The sequence below is a fragment of the Sceloporus occidentalis genome, unplaced genomic scaffold, assembly GCF_023333645.1.
Source record: "Sceloporus occidentalis isolate IW3139 unplaced genomic scaffold, rSceOcc1.0.p SCAF_1, whole genome shotgun sequence".
Taxonomy (NCBI): domain Eukaryota; kingdom Metazoa; phylum Chordata; class Lepidosauria; order Squamata; family Phrynosomatidae; genus Sceloporus; species Sceloporus occidentalis.
In genome coordinates this window covers 297,477,206-297,495,722 of record NW_028316981.1, presented here as the reverse complement: position 1 = coordinate 297,495,722, position 18,517 = coordinate 297,477,206, and the positions used below count along the sequence as shown (strand labels likewise).

The 18,517-nt window shown below is 41.8% G+C and overlaps 1 protein-coding gene across 1 annotated transcript in view; it reads right to left on the bottom strand.

Annotated features, from left to right (window-relative positions):
* The window catches only part of SLC45A2 (solute carrier family 45 member 2), a 35,201-nt gene extending 16,720 nt beyond the window's left edge, over window positions 1–18,481 (bottom strand). The window contains exons 1-3 of the mRNA XM_089513376.1: window positions 17,139–18,481; window positions 7,681–7,857; window positions 1,143–1,465 (exon numbers count right to left, since the gene is read on the bottom strand). Coding sequence (XP_089369502.1) covers window positions 1,143–1,465; window positions 7,681–7,857; window positions 17,139–17,586 — 948 coding nt within the window. The 5' untranslated portion in view covers window positions 17,587–18,481. The remainder of the gene's footprint in view (window positions 1–1,142; window positions 1,466–7,680; window positions 7,858–17,138) is intronic.
* Between the last annotated feature and the right edge of the window lie 36 nt (window positions 18,482–18,517).

The following is an 18,517-nucleotide window of genomic DNA, read 5'->3' as shown; positions in this document are numbered from 1 at the left end:
CACCGAGAGAGCCAGGAGAAATAACTGGGACATGCCCCCACTGTCCAGTTCCCTGCAGAGATCATCCACCAAGGAGACCAAAGCTGTCTGAAGCCAGATTGAAATGGAGCTTGATAATCCATTTCATCCCAGAAACCCCTGGAGCTGGAAGGCCACCACATGGAATATTAGAGACTGGTGGATAGTTATCCAGGATGGTGGGATCCAAGGAGGTATTTTTCAGTCATGGCCTCACCACAGCCTCCTTTAGGCAGAATGGGAATCTGCTTTGCTGCAGTGAAGCATTCACCACTCCCTTTACTCACTTGGCCAATCCCCCTCTAGCAGCTTTCAGGAGCCTGGTAGGGCAAGGATCCAGTATGTTCATGGTGGCCTTCACTACTCCAAAGATTGTGTCTACATGATCAGGCTGCACAGATTGCTGCAGGCTGCAAAATTTATTTATAACTCACTCTTTTCCTGATATAAGGACTCAAGGCACTCAATATGTAATATGCTTAGAATCTTTTTTTGTTGTTCAGACTTAATGTTTTCACTGGACTGACTGTTGTAGTGCATAACTATTTTGTTTTAACATATTGTAAGCTGCTTTTTGAAAGCCAGCATGGTATAGCGATATGAACGTTGGACTAGGACACTGGGAGACCAAAGTTCAAGTTCCTGCTCAGCCATGGAAACCCACTGGGTGACTTTGGGCAAGTCGCACTTTCTCAGCCTCAGAGGAAGGCTGCCAATATTGGCTGGTAGCAACCCTTGGGAGATCCAGGCTGATGTTTTTCCCAGCTCTATGTGCCAATGCCTGGGACTGAACATGGTCTCTTTTGCAGGCAAAGCAGGTGCTCTCCCACTGAGCTACACTCCTTGTCCCTACTTCTTCTCTCCCAAAACAAGTAGAAAGGAAGCACCCATCCATTTAATCTAGGATTGTACAACTCACAGGCTGTAAGCACCCCTCAGTGTATTATCTGCACCCACTCAGCTCCTTACTCTTTTCTCTTGGTATCTTGGGAGTAACAACAACCTAACATTTCTGATTACTTGTAGCACTTTCTCTTGCAGATGAAGCTTCAGTAGCATCTACTCAAAAAGATTTGTCAATAAGAATCAAATGAAAAGCTTGCCTTCTTAAACAGCACAATTACCTGAATGTCTTTGTTTATGATAGGCTTCCCTTGCTGCGATACAATCTGTATTTCACTATATCCACTGTTGAAATAACCATTCTTCACTTTCCCCAGGGATCCATATTGCTGGGGCTTAGACGCTTTCAGAAAGGCTTTGGATTTTACTTTGATGGTGGTGAGAGATACTTCAGGAATACTGCACAGATGTACAGTAAGGCAAATCAGGAACACAAGAGCTGCATAGAAGAACATCACCTGGAATTCTGAACCCAAATATGTGCCCAAGACAGTGTGGCCCCAATCAATGGCACCAGTAAGGTAGCCAAGGGCCCCGCCCAGACCTAAAAAGAAAAAGAGACATTCTATTGACATCAAAAAGACAGTAGACAGACCTGGCGGTGCAGTGGTTAAATGCCAGTACTGCAGCCACAGGGTTGTGAGTTCAATCCCAGGCAGGGCTCTAAGGTCCACTCAGCCCTTCCATCCTTTCATAGGTCACTAAAATGAGTACCCAGCTTGTTGGGGCCAATTAGTTTACAGATTGTAAACTGCTTAGGGAGTGCTTAAGTGCACTGATAAGTGGTATAGAAATCTACATGCTATTGCTAGTAGATGTCTGCTTAACACAAACATGTATTAATGATTGCCACATTTAAAAATTAAACCATCTTTTCCCCCTGCATCTGGCCAATCTTTCCTGAAGAGCTCAATAATAAATATAATACCTAACAGAGCTAAAATAATAGAACATCCTATTTTAACAATACATAGATAAAACAATTTCAAACAGATGAAAAAGATATCATTCCCTTTAACAACAAACTCGGGTGATGAAAGCACACAGGATTGTAGCCAAAACAGGGTTACTGAATATAAAGATAGAGGTATCGGGGGGGGGGGGGAATTATATGGAAGAAATCTGAAGGGAACAAAAAACCACCTCCAAATGGTTGACTAGGGATGTTGTGTAGCCAGAGGAAAAAGAAAACAGAAGATTTGGGAACGAAGAGAGGAAGGGGGGAATTCCCTATTCAGGCTATTACGGCCCAGGCTATCTAGTGATAGCCCCATCATTTGCTCACTCACTCACTTGTGCAGAGATCTGCAATGTATGTCTGCAGATCTCTGCACAAGTGAGTTAATGGTGGGGAGGGGGGCTGGTGGAACAAAGTGGAAGATTTCCACACAAGTGAATGAGTGAGCCAGTGAATGGCAGGGGAAAGAGAGGATCAGGAGAAGAGGGAATGTATGCTCTTCATTTCACTGAAGTAAAACCAAAGCTGATACAATGCTGATGGTTTAGGGTGGGACGACTGGAGGAGGTTAGAGTAAAAACAGTAAAAACAAATGTGACATTTAGGCGAGGGAGAGGAAGAGGGATGGGGTGGCTGTATCTAACCTCTCACTGCTGAACATTTTTAATAAATCAAATAAATCAAATTATATTTTTTCTTTCTCCCCCTTGTGTGTGTGTGTGTGCACATGTACATTTAAAATCACCTACCTCACTCATTGGGGCAGCAAAGGGGGACAGGGGATAGGATGGGGAGGCATCCAGAATGCAAGATCGTCTAGACTGATAGGTAAACAATAACAGCTATTGGCTGATAGGTTGATGTATGCTGAGAAGGCAAAGTACAGCAGAGAAGATACAGCTGTGTGGTAGAAAATAATACAAAGGAGAGGACCTGTGGATGCCCCTTGCACCAAAGTGAGTTCACCATGAGGAAAGATGTGGCTAGTTAGGCCAATGTCACTTTGTTTGGTCAGTTAGTATTTGGCATTAACAGAGCTGCTATGGGGTCATTTAGGACCAAGAAAATGTGAGATAAGGTCAATTATTTTTTGGTCAATGTAGACAAGCCCTCTGCATACAGGAAGCTTTAGGAAATAAGAAATGCTAAAGTGTGGGTCTTATAAAGGATGGCCTTGCTTACAATTAGTCAGGCTACTCTAAAATACTGGCTAGAATTTGGGAATGTGTCCATCATAAACACAAGATGCCTTCATCAACAGCTTACATCCTTGGGAAAAGATAAATACAGTGAGCACTGTGATTTGTGACAGCTACCAAAACAGACAGACACATCCTGTAACTAGCTGAAGGAGTAACATCTAAGATATCCTCTTGACAGAACCCACATGCCAGGTGCTTTTGATGTTACTGCCCCTGGGGTTGCAATGCAGCACAAACTCTGCTTTGTCTTGTGGTGGTGTGATCAGCAGGGATTCTGATCACGTGCAATTTCCTTCCATCTCTTATGGCCTATGTCAGCCTGACATGAAAGATTAGTCTGGAGGTCAGAAGACACTAAGTCTTGGAGCATAAGAGCTGCTAGGTTTGAGGGAGGGAAAAGCCTCAATTTACAATCCGAGGGTAAAGAACAGTGTTGAAAAAATAAATTCCAAGCAGGAAACAGTAATGCTTTTTATTTCGTGACATAAAAAATAAACCCTTTTCAGAATTTTTAACTGATTGTCTAATATTTCACCAACTAATATCACCAAAGATAGCCTATGTCGCTATCTGCCCCATGTGTATGTATGTGCGTTCAAGCCACTTGTCAACTTATGGTGACCCTATAAATTTCAGAGACAAGAAATACTCTGAGGTGGTTTTGCTAATTCTTTTCTCTGAAATACAGTCTACAGCACCTAGCATTTGTTGGTGTTTTCCCATCCAATTACTAACCAGGACTCAGCTTGTTTCGTTTCCAAGATCAGACAGAATTTGATGATTTTAAGGTATTTTAGGTTCTACCCCACCAGCATTTAATACATTAACAGCAAAATGTCCATCACAGTGCTGTTCAAGATGAGAATATAAAGCAGGGATAGGAACCATGTGGTCTGTCTAATGTTGGACTGCAACTCCCAGCATCCCTGATCACTGGTCACATTGTCTAGGGCTTTTAGGAACCCTGCTTGGACCTCTGGGATTTCTCTCTCCGTGTACGGTTGGAGCCTATGTTGCAGAAGTTTGAGCATGATTTTGCTCACATGGGATTAGTGCTATAGTTCTATAGTTGCTGCAGTCTCTTTTGTCTCCTTTTTTTGTGGAAGGGGATGTATATTGATCCTTCCAATCTGTTGGCCATCGTTTTGTTTTCCATATCTGTTGACATATGTTGATTAGCACTAGAGTTGACTCTGTCAATGTGGATTGCAACAGTTCTATTGGAATATCATCTGTTCCTGGATTTTTGTTTTTTGCCATTTTCTTTATTGCAGCTTCCACCTCAGTTTTTAGAATTTGAGGTTCATCTTCATATGGGTCTTCATTCTATGTGTCCTTCATGCCGTCATCTCTTTTATATAACTCTTCTGTCTATTCCATCCATCATCTTTTCATTCCTTCCTGGTCTTGAATTATGTTATTTTTATTGTCATATAACGTCCCGGTCTTTGGTTTGAACTCTCCCTTAATGTCTCAAATCTTGTGGAATAGGTCTCTCATTCTTCCCTTTGTGTTGTTGTTTCCTATTTTTCTATATTTGTCATTGTAGTAATTTTCTTTATCTTTGCGCACTAGCCGTTGTACTGTTGCATTCATGGTTCTTAGTTTATTCCTATCTCCTTTTTGTTTTGTTTCTCTTCTTTCCTTTATTGTTTGTAGTGTTATTTATTTCCTTTATTACTTGTATTGTTATTTCTTTCATTGTATTGTTATTTCCTTTATTGCTTGTAGCATTAAGACTCACAGTCTAACAATATTTGAAAAGAAACATGATTCCCACCTAAGATGTGGCCCTGATTTTTTCAGAGACACAGAAGTCCATGGATCACCAGAGAATATATGACTCTCACATGGAGCCAAGCCATGCATTATCAAGGACTGTAAAGTCAGTATTGATGATCATTAAGAGCAGAACATGAAAAAGTTAAATTTATGGGCTACAACTTCCAGAATTCATCCAAGCTGATCTGGGGATTCTGGGAACTGCAGTAGAAAAAGGTAAAATTTTCTAGCCTTGGTTAAGAGATGTCACACTCATGTATTCATATAAAGTGTCAGAGGGTCCATGTCAAGCAGATTTACAATATCTCATACTCTGCAACATTTCACAGATGAAAACCAGTACACAGGTGGCCAAACCACACCAGAGGGCAAAGGTTATTTATTAGGAAGAATATAAAAGCTAGGAGGAGCTGTAGCACTTTGCTTTTGCCTGAGTTTACAGGAAACTGCAAGATGCTGTGCCTATCCCCCTCCTCTCCTGCTAAGTTAACTGAGTACAAACTACTTTTACACTTTGAACTCTGTTTGCAGTAACTGAGGACAAAGGGGGAAATGGGGGAAAGAAGAGAGAAACTGGGACGTTTTAAAAGCAGCGAAAAGAGTGGGACAGCAGAAGATTTATCGGGACCACCCTTGCTAAATTAGGAGAGATGGAGGTAGGGTTGCCATTCATCAGGACCTCCAAACCGGGACAAATGTAGGACAAAATGTTCAAATGTAGGACACTTTTTTTGTGTGTCCTACATTTGAATAGGAGCCTCCGAGGCTTTCCCTGTGGGCCTGGGCCCCGCCCTCGTCAGGGGCGGAGCCCAACCGGAGAGGGACTCCTCCCCTTCAGGGAGGCTTTCCCTCTGGGCCTGGGCCCCGCCCTTGGTGGGGGCGGAGCCCAGGCGAAGAGGGACTCCTCCCCTTCAGGGAGGCTTTCCCTCTGGGCCTGGGCCCCGCCCTTGGCGGGGGCGGAGCCCAGGCGGAGAGGGACTCCTCCCCTTCAGGGAGGCTTTCCCTGCAAGCCTGGGCCCAAGCGGCAAGGGAAAGCCTCCCTCAGCTTGCTATATCTCGCCCGTGAGCAGGGGCAATCCCGGGGACGGGGCCAAACCGGGCCGTGACCGTGCGGCCCCGCCCCAAACCGGGAAAGTCCCGCCCCCAGGCGGGATATGGCAAGCCTAGATGGAGGGTAAGAAATCTATATGTAAATTACAAAGCCTACATAGTTGAAAGCTTTCATGGCCGGCATCCATAGTTTTTTGTGGGTTTTTCGGGCTACGTGGCCATGTTCTAGCAGAGTTTCTTCCTGACGTTTCACCAGCATTTGTGGCTGGCATCTTTGATGAAGATGCCAACCACAGATGCTGGCAAAACATCAGGAAGAAACTCTGCTAGAACATGGCCACGTAGCCCGAAAAACCCACAAAAAACTAAAGCCTACATAGATAAAAATGACATTATTGACAAATAGAATAGGTAAGTTTGCTTCCTGCCTTCCCTTGTGTTACAAGAAAGGAATGCAGCTTTATGCATTTGTGTCCACTTTTAAGCAATATTTACAGATGCAGCGTAAACTCATATGGTTTACTAATCAGAAAAAGTTCTGGGCTGCATCTCCACTGCAGAATTAATGCAGTTTGACACTACTTAAGTTGTCATGTCTCAGTGCTATGGAATTCTGGGATTTGTAGTTTTGTGAGATATTTCGCCTTCTCTGTCAGAGAGCTCTGGTGCCACAACAAATTACAAATCCCACGATTCCATAGGATGGAGCCATGACAGTTAAAGCAGTGTCAAACTGCATCAGTTCTTCAGTGGAGCAGTAGCCTGTGTTCAATGGGAAGTATTGTCTACTGTAAGATTAGTGAGGTTTTTTATTTGCAGTTTTTGCAGTCACAGGGGTTCTTTACTCCTAACCCCAGCAAATGTGGAGGGACCACTGTACATTCACAATATACAATACAATAGATGTACAATATACAGTGTGTGTGTGTGTGTGTGTGTGTGTGTGTGTAAACACGTAAACATATACATACATACATAACCCTGTGATAGGTTTGCCTTAGAGCCAACATAAGTCAGAAATGACTTAAAGGCATGCGACAACAACAGAGTAGTATTTAAAGTACTTCTGTTTTTATTTGCTATGTTTTTTAATCATGCTTTAAATGTATTTTTAAATTTTTGTCTATGTATTCTAAATAGCATATATATTTAATTGCTTTTTTAACTTTTGTAATAGTATATGTTTAGCTAAGTTCTCATTTTAAATTTTGTAAGCTGCCTTTTGTTCCTTGACAGGAGAAAGTCAAAATATAAACTGAATGAATGAAAATAATATAATATAATATAATATAAACATAACAAACAAAAACCTTTGCTCTTGCATCTTCCTGGGACCCTCATAGAACAGTTGTCACAGTAATAACAGTATTTGGTGGGTTGGCGGAATCCCACACACTACCAAAAAAACCCCCAAATAACACACCAAACAATAAAAAGAAAAATCCTCACACCAGCCAGTTTTTTCAAAGAAAGAAAGAAAAAGCTACACTGACTTCAGCTTTAATTGTGGAAGATGGTTTCTTTAAAAGAAGCCTTCCTTCCGGAACTTCTTTGTAGTTCCTGTGGTCACAAGATGACATCTTTAGACAATGCTCGTGACCAAAACACTGGATCAGATGATCAATTCATTCAGGGAGTTTAGGCATGAATAGAGAGAAGAGAACTCTATGCAGTAACCTTCTCCTCCTCCCCTCCCTAAACCCTCCTGCCATCTAGTTGTCAGATGTGTAAAGGACCTAAAAAAGGGTCTTGGAAGCCTTGTTTTACCTGTCAGGAGAGCATGATAATGGAGCCCCTTTTCCTTATCCTGGTGAGAGCAGACGTCAAAGAGATAAGCCTTGATGGGACCATCAATGAAGTCAGCAGCAAAATCAAAGAGCACCACTCCCAACATGGTGATGACAATGGCCCAGGTCCTCTGGGTGGCTCTGTCAGAGACCAAAGCTACAAAAGAAGAAATTAGTCATAGAATCATATTATGGATTTTGATGTGACCCATGGAAAAGTCGAGGATAAACCCAGGGGCATATAACAAAGGATAGAAAGAATGAAGCAAAGGAAAACAATGCCAAAGAATTTACAAAATGCCAGCAGACATAACTGTTTGTGCTCACACTAAAGGTTGGATAGATGAGAAAGCAGAGAGAAGGTCAGTGCTTCCTGGACAGATTATTCTCTTGTCTTTTACCAGTGGATGGCTCATCTATAAATAAGATTTAAAGTATAGTACTTACAATGATCCACAAATAAGTCAACTCAGTTTTTTGGGGGACAATTTTTTGACTAAAATTTCTAGACTTATACATGAGCATATGCAGCAAGTTTTTTTTAACCTTCCAGGTACACATAGATTAGAATCTGGTTAGCCATTGATGTTATGACAAGAATACGTTGTTCCTAATTGTGTGAGTGTGTGTTTATGTGCCGTTAAGGTATCTGTTGACTTATGGCAACCTCATGGATTTCATAGGGTTTTCTTAGGCGCGGAATACAGTGGGCCTGTGGTATCCACTGGGGTTGGTTCCAGGACCCCCTGTGGATACCAAAATCCATGGATGCTCATATCCCATTAAATACAATGGCATAGTAAAATGATCTCCCTTATACAAAATAGCAAAATCAAGGTTGCTATCTGGAATGTATATCTTTTTGGAATATTTCCAAGCTGTGGAGCTTAAATCCATGAATAAAGAATCTGTGCATATGAAGGTCCAACTGTATTTAGAGGTAGTTTCCCAGTTCCTTAAATGACTTGCTACTCTATCAAATGAACATTTCCAAGGGTTGTATTACATAAAACCAAAGAATAATCAACTCTGAAAGCCAAATTTACAACCTCCCACATTGATACTACTATTTTGAGCTGAAATCTCTTGGCCATGGATTCATTAAAAAAACCGGCTATTCTGTATAGATTGCAGAAAGGAACTACAATTAATCATGAGCTCAAAATTCTATGTTTATATTTTTAAAAAGAAAAAAGGGGGGCAAAATATTTCAGAGCCCGTTATTTGACCAAGCTTAGAACAGTTTCCCTAAGATTTGTTTTCACTGAACTGAACTGAGATGTTAAGTTATGCCAACTGTAGTTCTAAATGGGGGCTATAATAAGTGACCATTTGGCCAATGCAAGGTGGAAGGCATTGTTCGTATATAATGATAGAATCATAGAGGTGGAAGAGATGACAAAGGCCATCAAGTCCTGTATAGCAACCCAAAAGAAAGACTTTCAAAATCCTTGCTGATTCATGTTGTTGCATTGGTTTGAGTTATTTTGAATGATCCACACTGTAGAAATAATCCAATTTGACACCACGTTGACTCCCATGACTCAATGCTGTGGAATTCTGGGAATTGTCATTTGCTGTGGCACCAGAGCCCTCTGACAGAGAAAGTTCAATGTCTCACAAAACTACGATTTGCAGACATCGTGGCAGTTAAAGTGGTGTCAAACCAGATTATTTCTGCAGCGCATATGTGACCCATAAATTGGCTCTTTTGGCTTGGGTACTAAATGATTAGAGAGAACTCAGAGACATAACCATGTTAAGCCTCGCCTGCAATGACCAAGATACTATGGGGACAGCCCAGTGTATCCAAGCCTAGAGTATCCTGGCTTCAACCTTTACCTCTGCCTCCATTTCTGCAATATAGCAGCTGTCTGCAGAGGCCTCCTGCTGGGCCACCTGGTGAGTCTGCTGCCACTGCCAGCCACTCACTTCAGAGGTCAGAACAAGGTGGCTAGTGACAATCATATGGCTGGGCACCTTATTCTGACCTCAAAATGAGCAATACATGGTAGTGGTGGATGCAGTGGGCAGCCCATCAGGATGCCCATGCAGACAGGTGCCATGGCACAGGAAGGGAGGACTTCAGCTAATTTTTTTTAACAGGTAACTTTTAAAATGTGTTTCAACATTGTTATAGCCTAGTTCTGATGTGCAGTGTGCTGGATGGCATCCAGATTGCTTGCATCAGAACCAGGGTTTGGGCTGTACATCATCCAAACAGGACAACACCAGAACTGGGAGAGGAGGGAATGACAAAGGCTTAGTCTAGAATTTGTTGTTGTTGTTTTTGTTGTGTGCCTTCAAGTCATTTCTGACTTATGATGACCCTATCATAGGGTTTTCTTGGCAAGATTTGTTCAGCTTTCTCCTGAGGCTGAGAGAGTGTGACTTGCTCACGGTCACCCAGTGGGTATCATGGATGAGCCGGGAATCAAACCCTGGTCTCCAGAGACATAGTACAGTGCTCAAACCACTACACCATGTTGGCGCCATTAATCTGGAATATCAGTATAAAAAGGGATTTTGTATCACCTTTGAGATTAACTGTGCAAAAGAACTTGTAGTATCTACTAGAACTTGTAGCATAGACTAGGTCTACTTCCTCAGATGCATGGGCATCTTCATGCCTCTGAGGAAGTAACCTAGTCTATGAAAGCTTATGCTACAAGTTCTTTCACACAGTTAGTCTCAAAGGTACTACAGGATCCCTTTACATAGAAAGAAAGAATGGACACAAACGGTCTTGGAGAGTCAGAGTATTTGATTTCATAATGGTAATTCTGAAATTATCTCATATTATTGTTTCTAACATTATTGTTACTGTCTCTACTGTCTGTAATTTTGTTGAACTTTGTACATTTTTTAATACTTTTGTATATTTTAATATATTTTTCATGGGCTTTGGCTAATACAAGAAACTCATTGAAAAACGCCTTCCAGGTGTTTGGAACTTCAACACCCACCATCATGGCAAATGGTCCAAAATTGTGAGTTATAGTCCAAAACATATTGAAAATATAATTCTCCATGCTTGGTGGTGGTGGTGGTGGGTATATATATATATATATATATATATATATATATATATATGCTACTTGGGTATCTGCATGCAGAAATATTGTAGCTTGACATCATTTTAACCATCATGGCTCAATGCTATGGAATTCTGAGATTTGTGGTTTTGTGAGATATTTACCTTTCTCTGTCAGAGAGCTCTTGTACCACAACAAAAACAAATCTCAGGATTCCATAACACGAGCCATGAAAGTTAAAGTAATATCAGACTGCATTACTTCTGATGTGTAGATGAAGTCTTGGTTATAATGGTTAGCTGTTTCATCACTCACACAGTGTGAGTTCCTGGCAAATTAACATCCTAGGCACTTTTATGGTTAAGCAACCATATGGTTCAACAACCACAAGTCTAATATTATTTTAATTGTCATGGCTCAATGTTAGGGATTTTAGAGCTAAAGTAGTAGAATACTAGGAGATATATATGTTTATCTCCAAGTCCTAAGAAAAGTGCAACTGACTCCCATTATCACCAGCAAGAAAATTTAGCTGACCTGTTGTCTCTGTCCTGCCTTCTTCATATCCATCCGTAACTCCCTTCTTGGAACATTTTATCTGAGCTAAAGACACTGGGAGCTCAGCTGAGAAGAAATGCACACTGAAGTTTCAGGGAAGTAAATATAAAAATTATAGAGAAGGAAAGAATTCTCTTCTCAATCTTTCTTTCCACATGCTTGGGCACAGATCTATGTTTAAAGAAGCTGTTATTAACAAACACCTCAATAATCTCTCAGCATTCAGTTGAAATGAGACATTGGTCATCCAATAGCTCAGGAACTAGGGAGATGTGGCCCTGCAGATGTTGCTGGATTATAGATTTCATCATCTCTTACCACAAAATGATGGGAACTGCTGTTCAGTTGCATCTGAGACTCAAACTAAAAATGAAAAAGAAGCCCATACTAATGTAAAGTCGAAGGCTTTCATGGCCGGCATCCATAGTTTTTTGTGGGTTTTTCAGGCTATGTGGCCATGTTCCAGAAAAGTTTCTTCCTGATGTTTCGCCAGCATCTGTGGCTGACATCTTCAGAGAATTTCTCTGAAGATGTCAGCCACAGATGCTGGCGAAACGTCAGGAAGAAACTTTTCTGGAACATGGCCACATAGCCCGAAAAACGCACAAAAAACTAAAGCCCATACTAACATCTGTTGCAACCTCCAGTGCAGACAAGTTGCATACAATTTGGCATGTGGCCCATTCCAGTATTCCACCAATTATTCTGAATAACCACCAGTGTGGCATAGCGGTTTGACTGTTGAACTACAACTCTGGAGACCAGGGTTCAATTCCCATCTCAGCCATGAAGCCCACTGGGTGACACATGCTCTCAGCTTCAGCAAAGGTAATGGCACACCTCTTCTGAAGAACTCTTGCTAAGAAAATGCCATGATAGGATTGCCTTAGGGTAGCCATAACATGGAAATGAGTTGAAGGCCCACAACAACAGCAACAACAACCACTATTTCAATTGGTCATGCTGTTCAGAGTCAAAGACAGATGCAAGCTGGCAATGCATTTTCTGAACATAATACTTTTGGTGAGTGCATTCCATGTAGTATTTTATCTAGCAGGCATATATACAAAAGAGAAGGTGTGTGACAAAGGGATGGGTCCTGTATTATTTGTTTTAGTCTCAGCAGAATTTGGAAAAGTTACCAATTTCCCAGCATCAACCAGCATAATTTCCCAAGTTCTGGTTATAGCATATGCCTCTGTGAGGAAGCAAAATACACAATTGGAACTGGTCATTGCATGCAGTCTATCCTGTGTTCCTCAAGAATGTTGAGTATGGTCAAGAAGTAACTAGCAGTGGAGCTGAGGCATTACTACAAGCAGAAATCTGGAGGTCCCCTGATTTTCTAACAATTAATATTTCCATACATTAAAAGTAGTGTTCAGATTAGTGGGGGAAAGAGGTAGGGAATCCAGTGAGCCCTATGCTGAAGCAAGGAAAAGAGAAGAAAGAGTCAGAACTTCTCTTTCTACTGATGGGACAAAAGCTGGATCCTTTTACATGATCTTGTTATAAACAGATCTTGGAAAAATTACTTTTCTAGACTAATAATAATAATAATAATAATAAATTTTATTTATATACCGCCCTGTGGCAAACCAATCCAGGCGGTTTACAACATTAAAATAACATACAGCATAAAAACAATATATTTCCCTCCCCCCTTAAAAAGTTATTAAACTGCATATCTAAATTAAAACCACAATAACTAGTTAGAACAACAATAAATTAAACAAAATAATACCAACCGATAAACCACTGCAACTTCAGTTCTAAAGAAAAGAAAAGGGGGCTTTGGAGACATTACTGAGGAGGGGGGAGATCCTGAGATCCTGAGGCCGGGATATTTTAGTCTGGGAAGGCCTGCCTGAAGAGATCCGTCTTCACAGCCTTTTTGAAGCTGTCCAAAGATGTTAATTGACGGATCTCGTCCGGCAGGTCATTCCAGAGCCTGGGGGTGACAGCAGAAAAAGCCCTCCGGGAGGTCGCCGCAAGCCTCAGTTTTTGAGGCTGCAACAAGTTCCTCCCAGAGGACCGGAGAGCGCGGGGAGGATTGTATGGGAAGAGGCGGTCTCTGAGATAGCTTGGACCCAAGCCATTTAGGGCTTTAAAGGTAATAACCAACACCTTGTACTGGGCCCGGAAACCAATAGGCAGCCAGTGGAGGGACCTCAGAACCGGAGTGATGTGGTCCCTTCTAGATGTTCCTGACACAAGCCTGGCTGCCATGTTTTGAACCAGCTGTAGTTTCTGAACCAGGCACAAGGGTAGCCCCATGTAGAGCGCATTACAGAAGTCAAGGCGTGAGGGTACCAGCGCGTGCACAACAGTCTCGAGATCCCTTACTTCCAGAAAAGAGCGCAGCTGGCGTATCAGACGAAGCTGATAACAGGCGCTCCTGACCGTCGCATTCACTTGATTTGTCATCAGGAGCGACGAGTCAAGGAGCACCCCCAGACTGCGAACACAGTCACTGGAGGAGAGTGTGATCCCATCCAGGACTGGTGGTTGCAACCCAATTCTTGGTTTCGGGGCTGCTACCGTGAGCACCTCCGTCTTGTTCGGATTCAGCTTCAATCTGTTTTTCCTCATCCAGCCCATTACTGCCTGAAGACATTCATTGAGAGAAGAGATGCCATTAGAATTCGAGGCCGATGAACGAGACATGGAGAAATAGATTTGGGTGTCATCAGACTACAAATCCCAGAATCGCTCACACCTTCTTCCAGCTCGAAACTTCCCCTCTCCTGCACAGTGCTACTACTCTTTTCAAAGTACTTCTGCATTATTTAGAAAAATGTTTATTGAAAATGTTAAAGAAAATAACAGGAAAGTGGTGAGCCTGACCCACACACACACACACACACATTTGTATGATTTTTTTTTTTAAAAAAAAGACTTAAGCTTTAAGATGAAATTTGCACATATAATACCATGTTTAATTTAACCCTGTGCTTCACTGGGGAATGTAAAGTCTTTTGGCTTACGAACTCCCAGCCCTAATTTTACTCAGAATGAATTTACATTGTGAACTAGAGCATGCCAAAAGACTTACTTTGGTGTGGGATTATATATTCCTTTCCATCACAGATTCTTCACTCTTATGGGATAAGTCTGGCAAGCTTCAAAGCACTTTACGCTGAAAGCCATTTCATTCCATTGACTGCTGTGGGTCAAAACCACTTTCAGTCCAAGGCCTTCGCACTCTGTAAATTGCTTTGCAACCTCCCTGCTCCTGAAATAGTCCTATGGTTTGTGCACAGCTGTTCCAGAAAAAATGATTAGGATTGTACAGGCTGAGTTTCCCTTAACCAAAATGCTTGGGATCAGAAGCATTTTGGATTTTTGGAATATTTTGGCATATTTACATATACATAGACTGAACACCAAGGCTAGAATTGTCCAAGCCATTATATCATCATGTAAGGATGTGAGAACTGGACAGTGAAGAATGTAGATAAGAATAGGATCAACTCATGTGAGATGTAGTGCTCGAGAAAAGTACTGAGGATACCGTGGATGGCCAAAAAGACAAACAAACGAGTCCTTGAACAGATCAAATCTCAAGGACTTTGAAACACTGGCTTTGAAGGTGGCCAGAGACATCTCATGAACCTTCAGAAACCATTGTGGAAATGACTAGTTTACTTTACAAGGTTCCCAGAGCTTGGAATGTGCTACAGTTTGAATTGGTCTTAATCTTAGTAATATTTCTGAGGCATGGCTGCTTGCGTTGAGCTGGCAAGGGGAGAGTCAGGCGCACTCAGCTGGTACACTGAGAACAGGCTGGGTCCAAAGGTCAGAACTCAGCTTCCTTATAAGCAGAGCTTGGATAAGTTACTGTTTTTGAATACAATTTCCAGTGTCCATGCTAGCTGGGAGATTCTGGGAAACAGTCAGAAACGGCCCTTTAAAAGGCAATTTTTAAAGGCAGCCAGAACGAATCTCATGAGCCTTCAGAATCCATTGTAGAAATGACAGCATCACCATTCTTGCCACTCATATTTTCTGCTTGGGGAAGGCAACAGGCAAGTAATGCTGACTGCTGAGATATTCATTTCTCTCCAGACCTCTAGGAAAGGGACAAGGTGGCCAGGAAACTGTGGCCTGGACTAGGAGCTCTATAGGCCAGATCAAGGCAGAGCTCACTTCTCATTTTGCAGGTACAAGGATCATTGCTGTGTATCTCCAGATCCTAATACCACAGTGGGCCCTTGGTATTCATTGGGGTTTGGTTCCAGGACCCCTCATGGATCCCAAAAGCCATGGATGATCAAGTGCCATTAAATGCAATGGCACAGTCAAATAATATCCCTTATACAAAATGGCAAAACCAAAGTTTGCTTTTGGGATTATTATTTTTTAAAAAATATATATTTTCAAACCATGGATGGTTGAATTCATGGATAGAACATCCGTGGCTACAGAAGATTGACTGTACTGTCCTAAAAGAATACTATAATGACTGACCAAACTGCACTGTGAACACCTAAATATTGAAACAGAAATATCATTTTTAAAAATAATTTTCTACTACTACCTGGAAAAGAGGGATAGAATATTAATCCCTACAGTCCACCATTTTAGGTAGTTGAGTCTGAATAAACAATACAAATGAATTAATTTCAAGGCCGGGTGAATCATCGGTTTAGCTTTTCACCTACCTCTGTTGTTCTGGAACCTTTGTGCAATAATGTCGCCAACACACATATTGAACATGCCTACAGAATACAAATATACTCTGTATCAAGCAAAGCAGCCTGCTGCAAATGTTCAGGCAAATGCAGTTTGCTTGAAAGACAGTTAACACTGTGTTTCTAGAATTTTTATCCCAAATCTTTTTTAAAAGTAATGCCAGCTAGTTTATAGCAGGCAGGCCTATAACCAACATTGAATCCATAACTAATTAAGAATTATTTTACTCCTCTTCTCAAATTTTGAAATGTTTCTCGGTTGGACTCCACAGACTCCATGGACAACATGGCTACAGTTGTTCAGTATAAGTATTTCCTGTGACTAAGGATTCAACTCTTCTCAATTCTTCTGTGAAGAAAGTACAAAATAGATACTGGTATATTCATCCCACCATTTTACCTTAATATTATATGTACGGCTTCTCTAACCTTGCATCAGTGCTTGGGAAAGTTACTTTTTTGGACTATAGCTCACAGAACACCCCAGCCAAAATGGTAGCCAAACTGTCTGGGGGATTCTGCACCTGTGCTATGAAATAGCTAGAGAAGATCCTTAAAAGTGAAGATAGACAAGTAAGCATCAAAGTTAGAGTTGTCCAAGCCATTGTATTCCACATCATCATATATAGATGTGAAAGGTGGACAGTGAAAAAAATGAATAAGAAGAAAATCAATTCATTTGAGATGTGGTGCTGGAGAAGAGTGTTGAGGATACTTGGACAGCCAAAAAGTCAAACAAATGGGTTCTTGAAAAAAATCAAGCCAGAAATCTCCCTGGAAACCAAGATGATCAAACTGAGGCTGCTGTACTTTGGCCACATCATAAGAAGGCATGAGTCATTTAAAAAGACAATAATGCTAGAAAGGGTGGGGGGAAACAGAAAAAGAGGAAAACCTCATGCCAGACGGATAGACTCAATCAGGGAAGTCATAAGCCTGAATTTGCAGGAGCTAAGCATAGCAATGGAAGCTGAAGTTGTGGAGATGTCTCATATACAGGGTTGCCATGAGTTGGGACCAACTCCAAGACAGTTAGCAACAACAACAAAGTCCAAAAAAGTACCTTTTTAAAGTTCTTCCCTCCTCAACACGTTTTCTACTTCAACAAATCATTTGTTTTTCCTGGCTCCACAAAGCATTTGCATACTCACCCAAGACAACAGTGTCTCCATTGAGGTACAAAGCCATCCCCACCAACATCATCAAGCCAAGGACCAAGATGAAAGGTCTCCGCTTGCCCCAACCTGAAGAGCAGTGGTCACTGGCAGAGCCGACCACGGGCTGCAAAACAAAGCCAAGGATGGGGCTGATGAGCCACACGAGGCTATACAAACTTTTGGGGAGCCCCACGCTGAGGAGTACAGGGGTGACAAAAGCAGCTTCCACAGCATAGCAGAACTCTCGGCCAAACATGACCACACTGTGCATCACCAACTTCCCTGTTGCCTTCTTGGGGGGCTCCACTTGGCCAAAAGGGTCTCCCCCAGCCAAGGACTTTAGCATGGTCTCTTCTTTTTCACTGCTGCATTCCATGCTGGCTATGTCCATCTCACAGGCTCGTGGAAGAAGCCCAGCCAAATCTGGTTTGGCTAGAGTCATCAGGCCTCTTTGTGGAAGCCGGTGCTCCACCAGGCATAGATCTTGGTTAAGACTAGGGAAAAATAAAAAGAACCAGAGGAGGGGCACACATACTTTTCATGGCTTCAGAATCACAAGTTCCGCCAGGGGGGAGTGGTGGGGGAAGTACTATGTGCCTGTGTCTCTCTGATGGAAGATTAATGCAATTAGAGCTCCAGGCCAACTGGAGAGCTCTCTGCTCCCTATGACTGGAGGATTATCTCCAAAAGGGCAAAGAAATGTTTCATGTGAATGGACAATTCTCACATGCCAGGATGCAGCGTTACTTTAAAGGAAGGCTGTTTTAAACTGCTTTTTGCAAAATGACATAAGACATTTCCTTTCATTCAGTAAAGCAGCCAGGATCAGAGTTTGAATGTGTATGTATATATATATATATATTACTGCAATTCCCAGAATACCAAGCCTGCACTAGAAAAGTTACTTTTTGAACTGTCTCCCAGGATTTTGGCAATTTGCAGCAAACAAAATCCAAAATCCACAGGTAGGCAATGGCATTATTAGGATCAGCTGCAGAATACAGCTTTTGAGTTATTAGCCTAGGTGTGAGCTTTTGAATTATTAGCCTAGGTAGTAAGAAAATGGGAGAGTTGCAAATTTATAGTTTATCTGTAGTGACTTGAGTATTGGACTGCGACTCTGGAGACCAGGGTTCGATTCTCTGCTTCACCATGAAACCCACTGGGTGACCTTGGGCATGTCACAGGCTCTCAGCCTTAGGGGAAAGCAATGGCAACCTCCCCTGAACAAATCTTGGCAAGAAACTCCAATGATAGGGTCACCTTAAAGTCACCATAAGTAAGAAACAACTTGAAGGCATGCAACAACAATAACAATAAAGATACAGACCATCTGTAAAGATTCCTTTTTTGTTTTTTGCTGCAGATTCCAG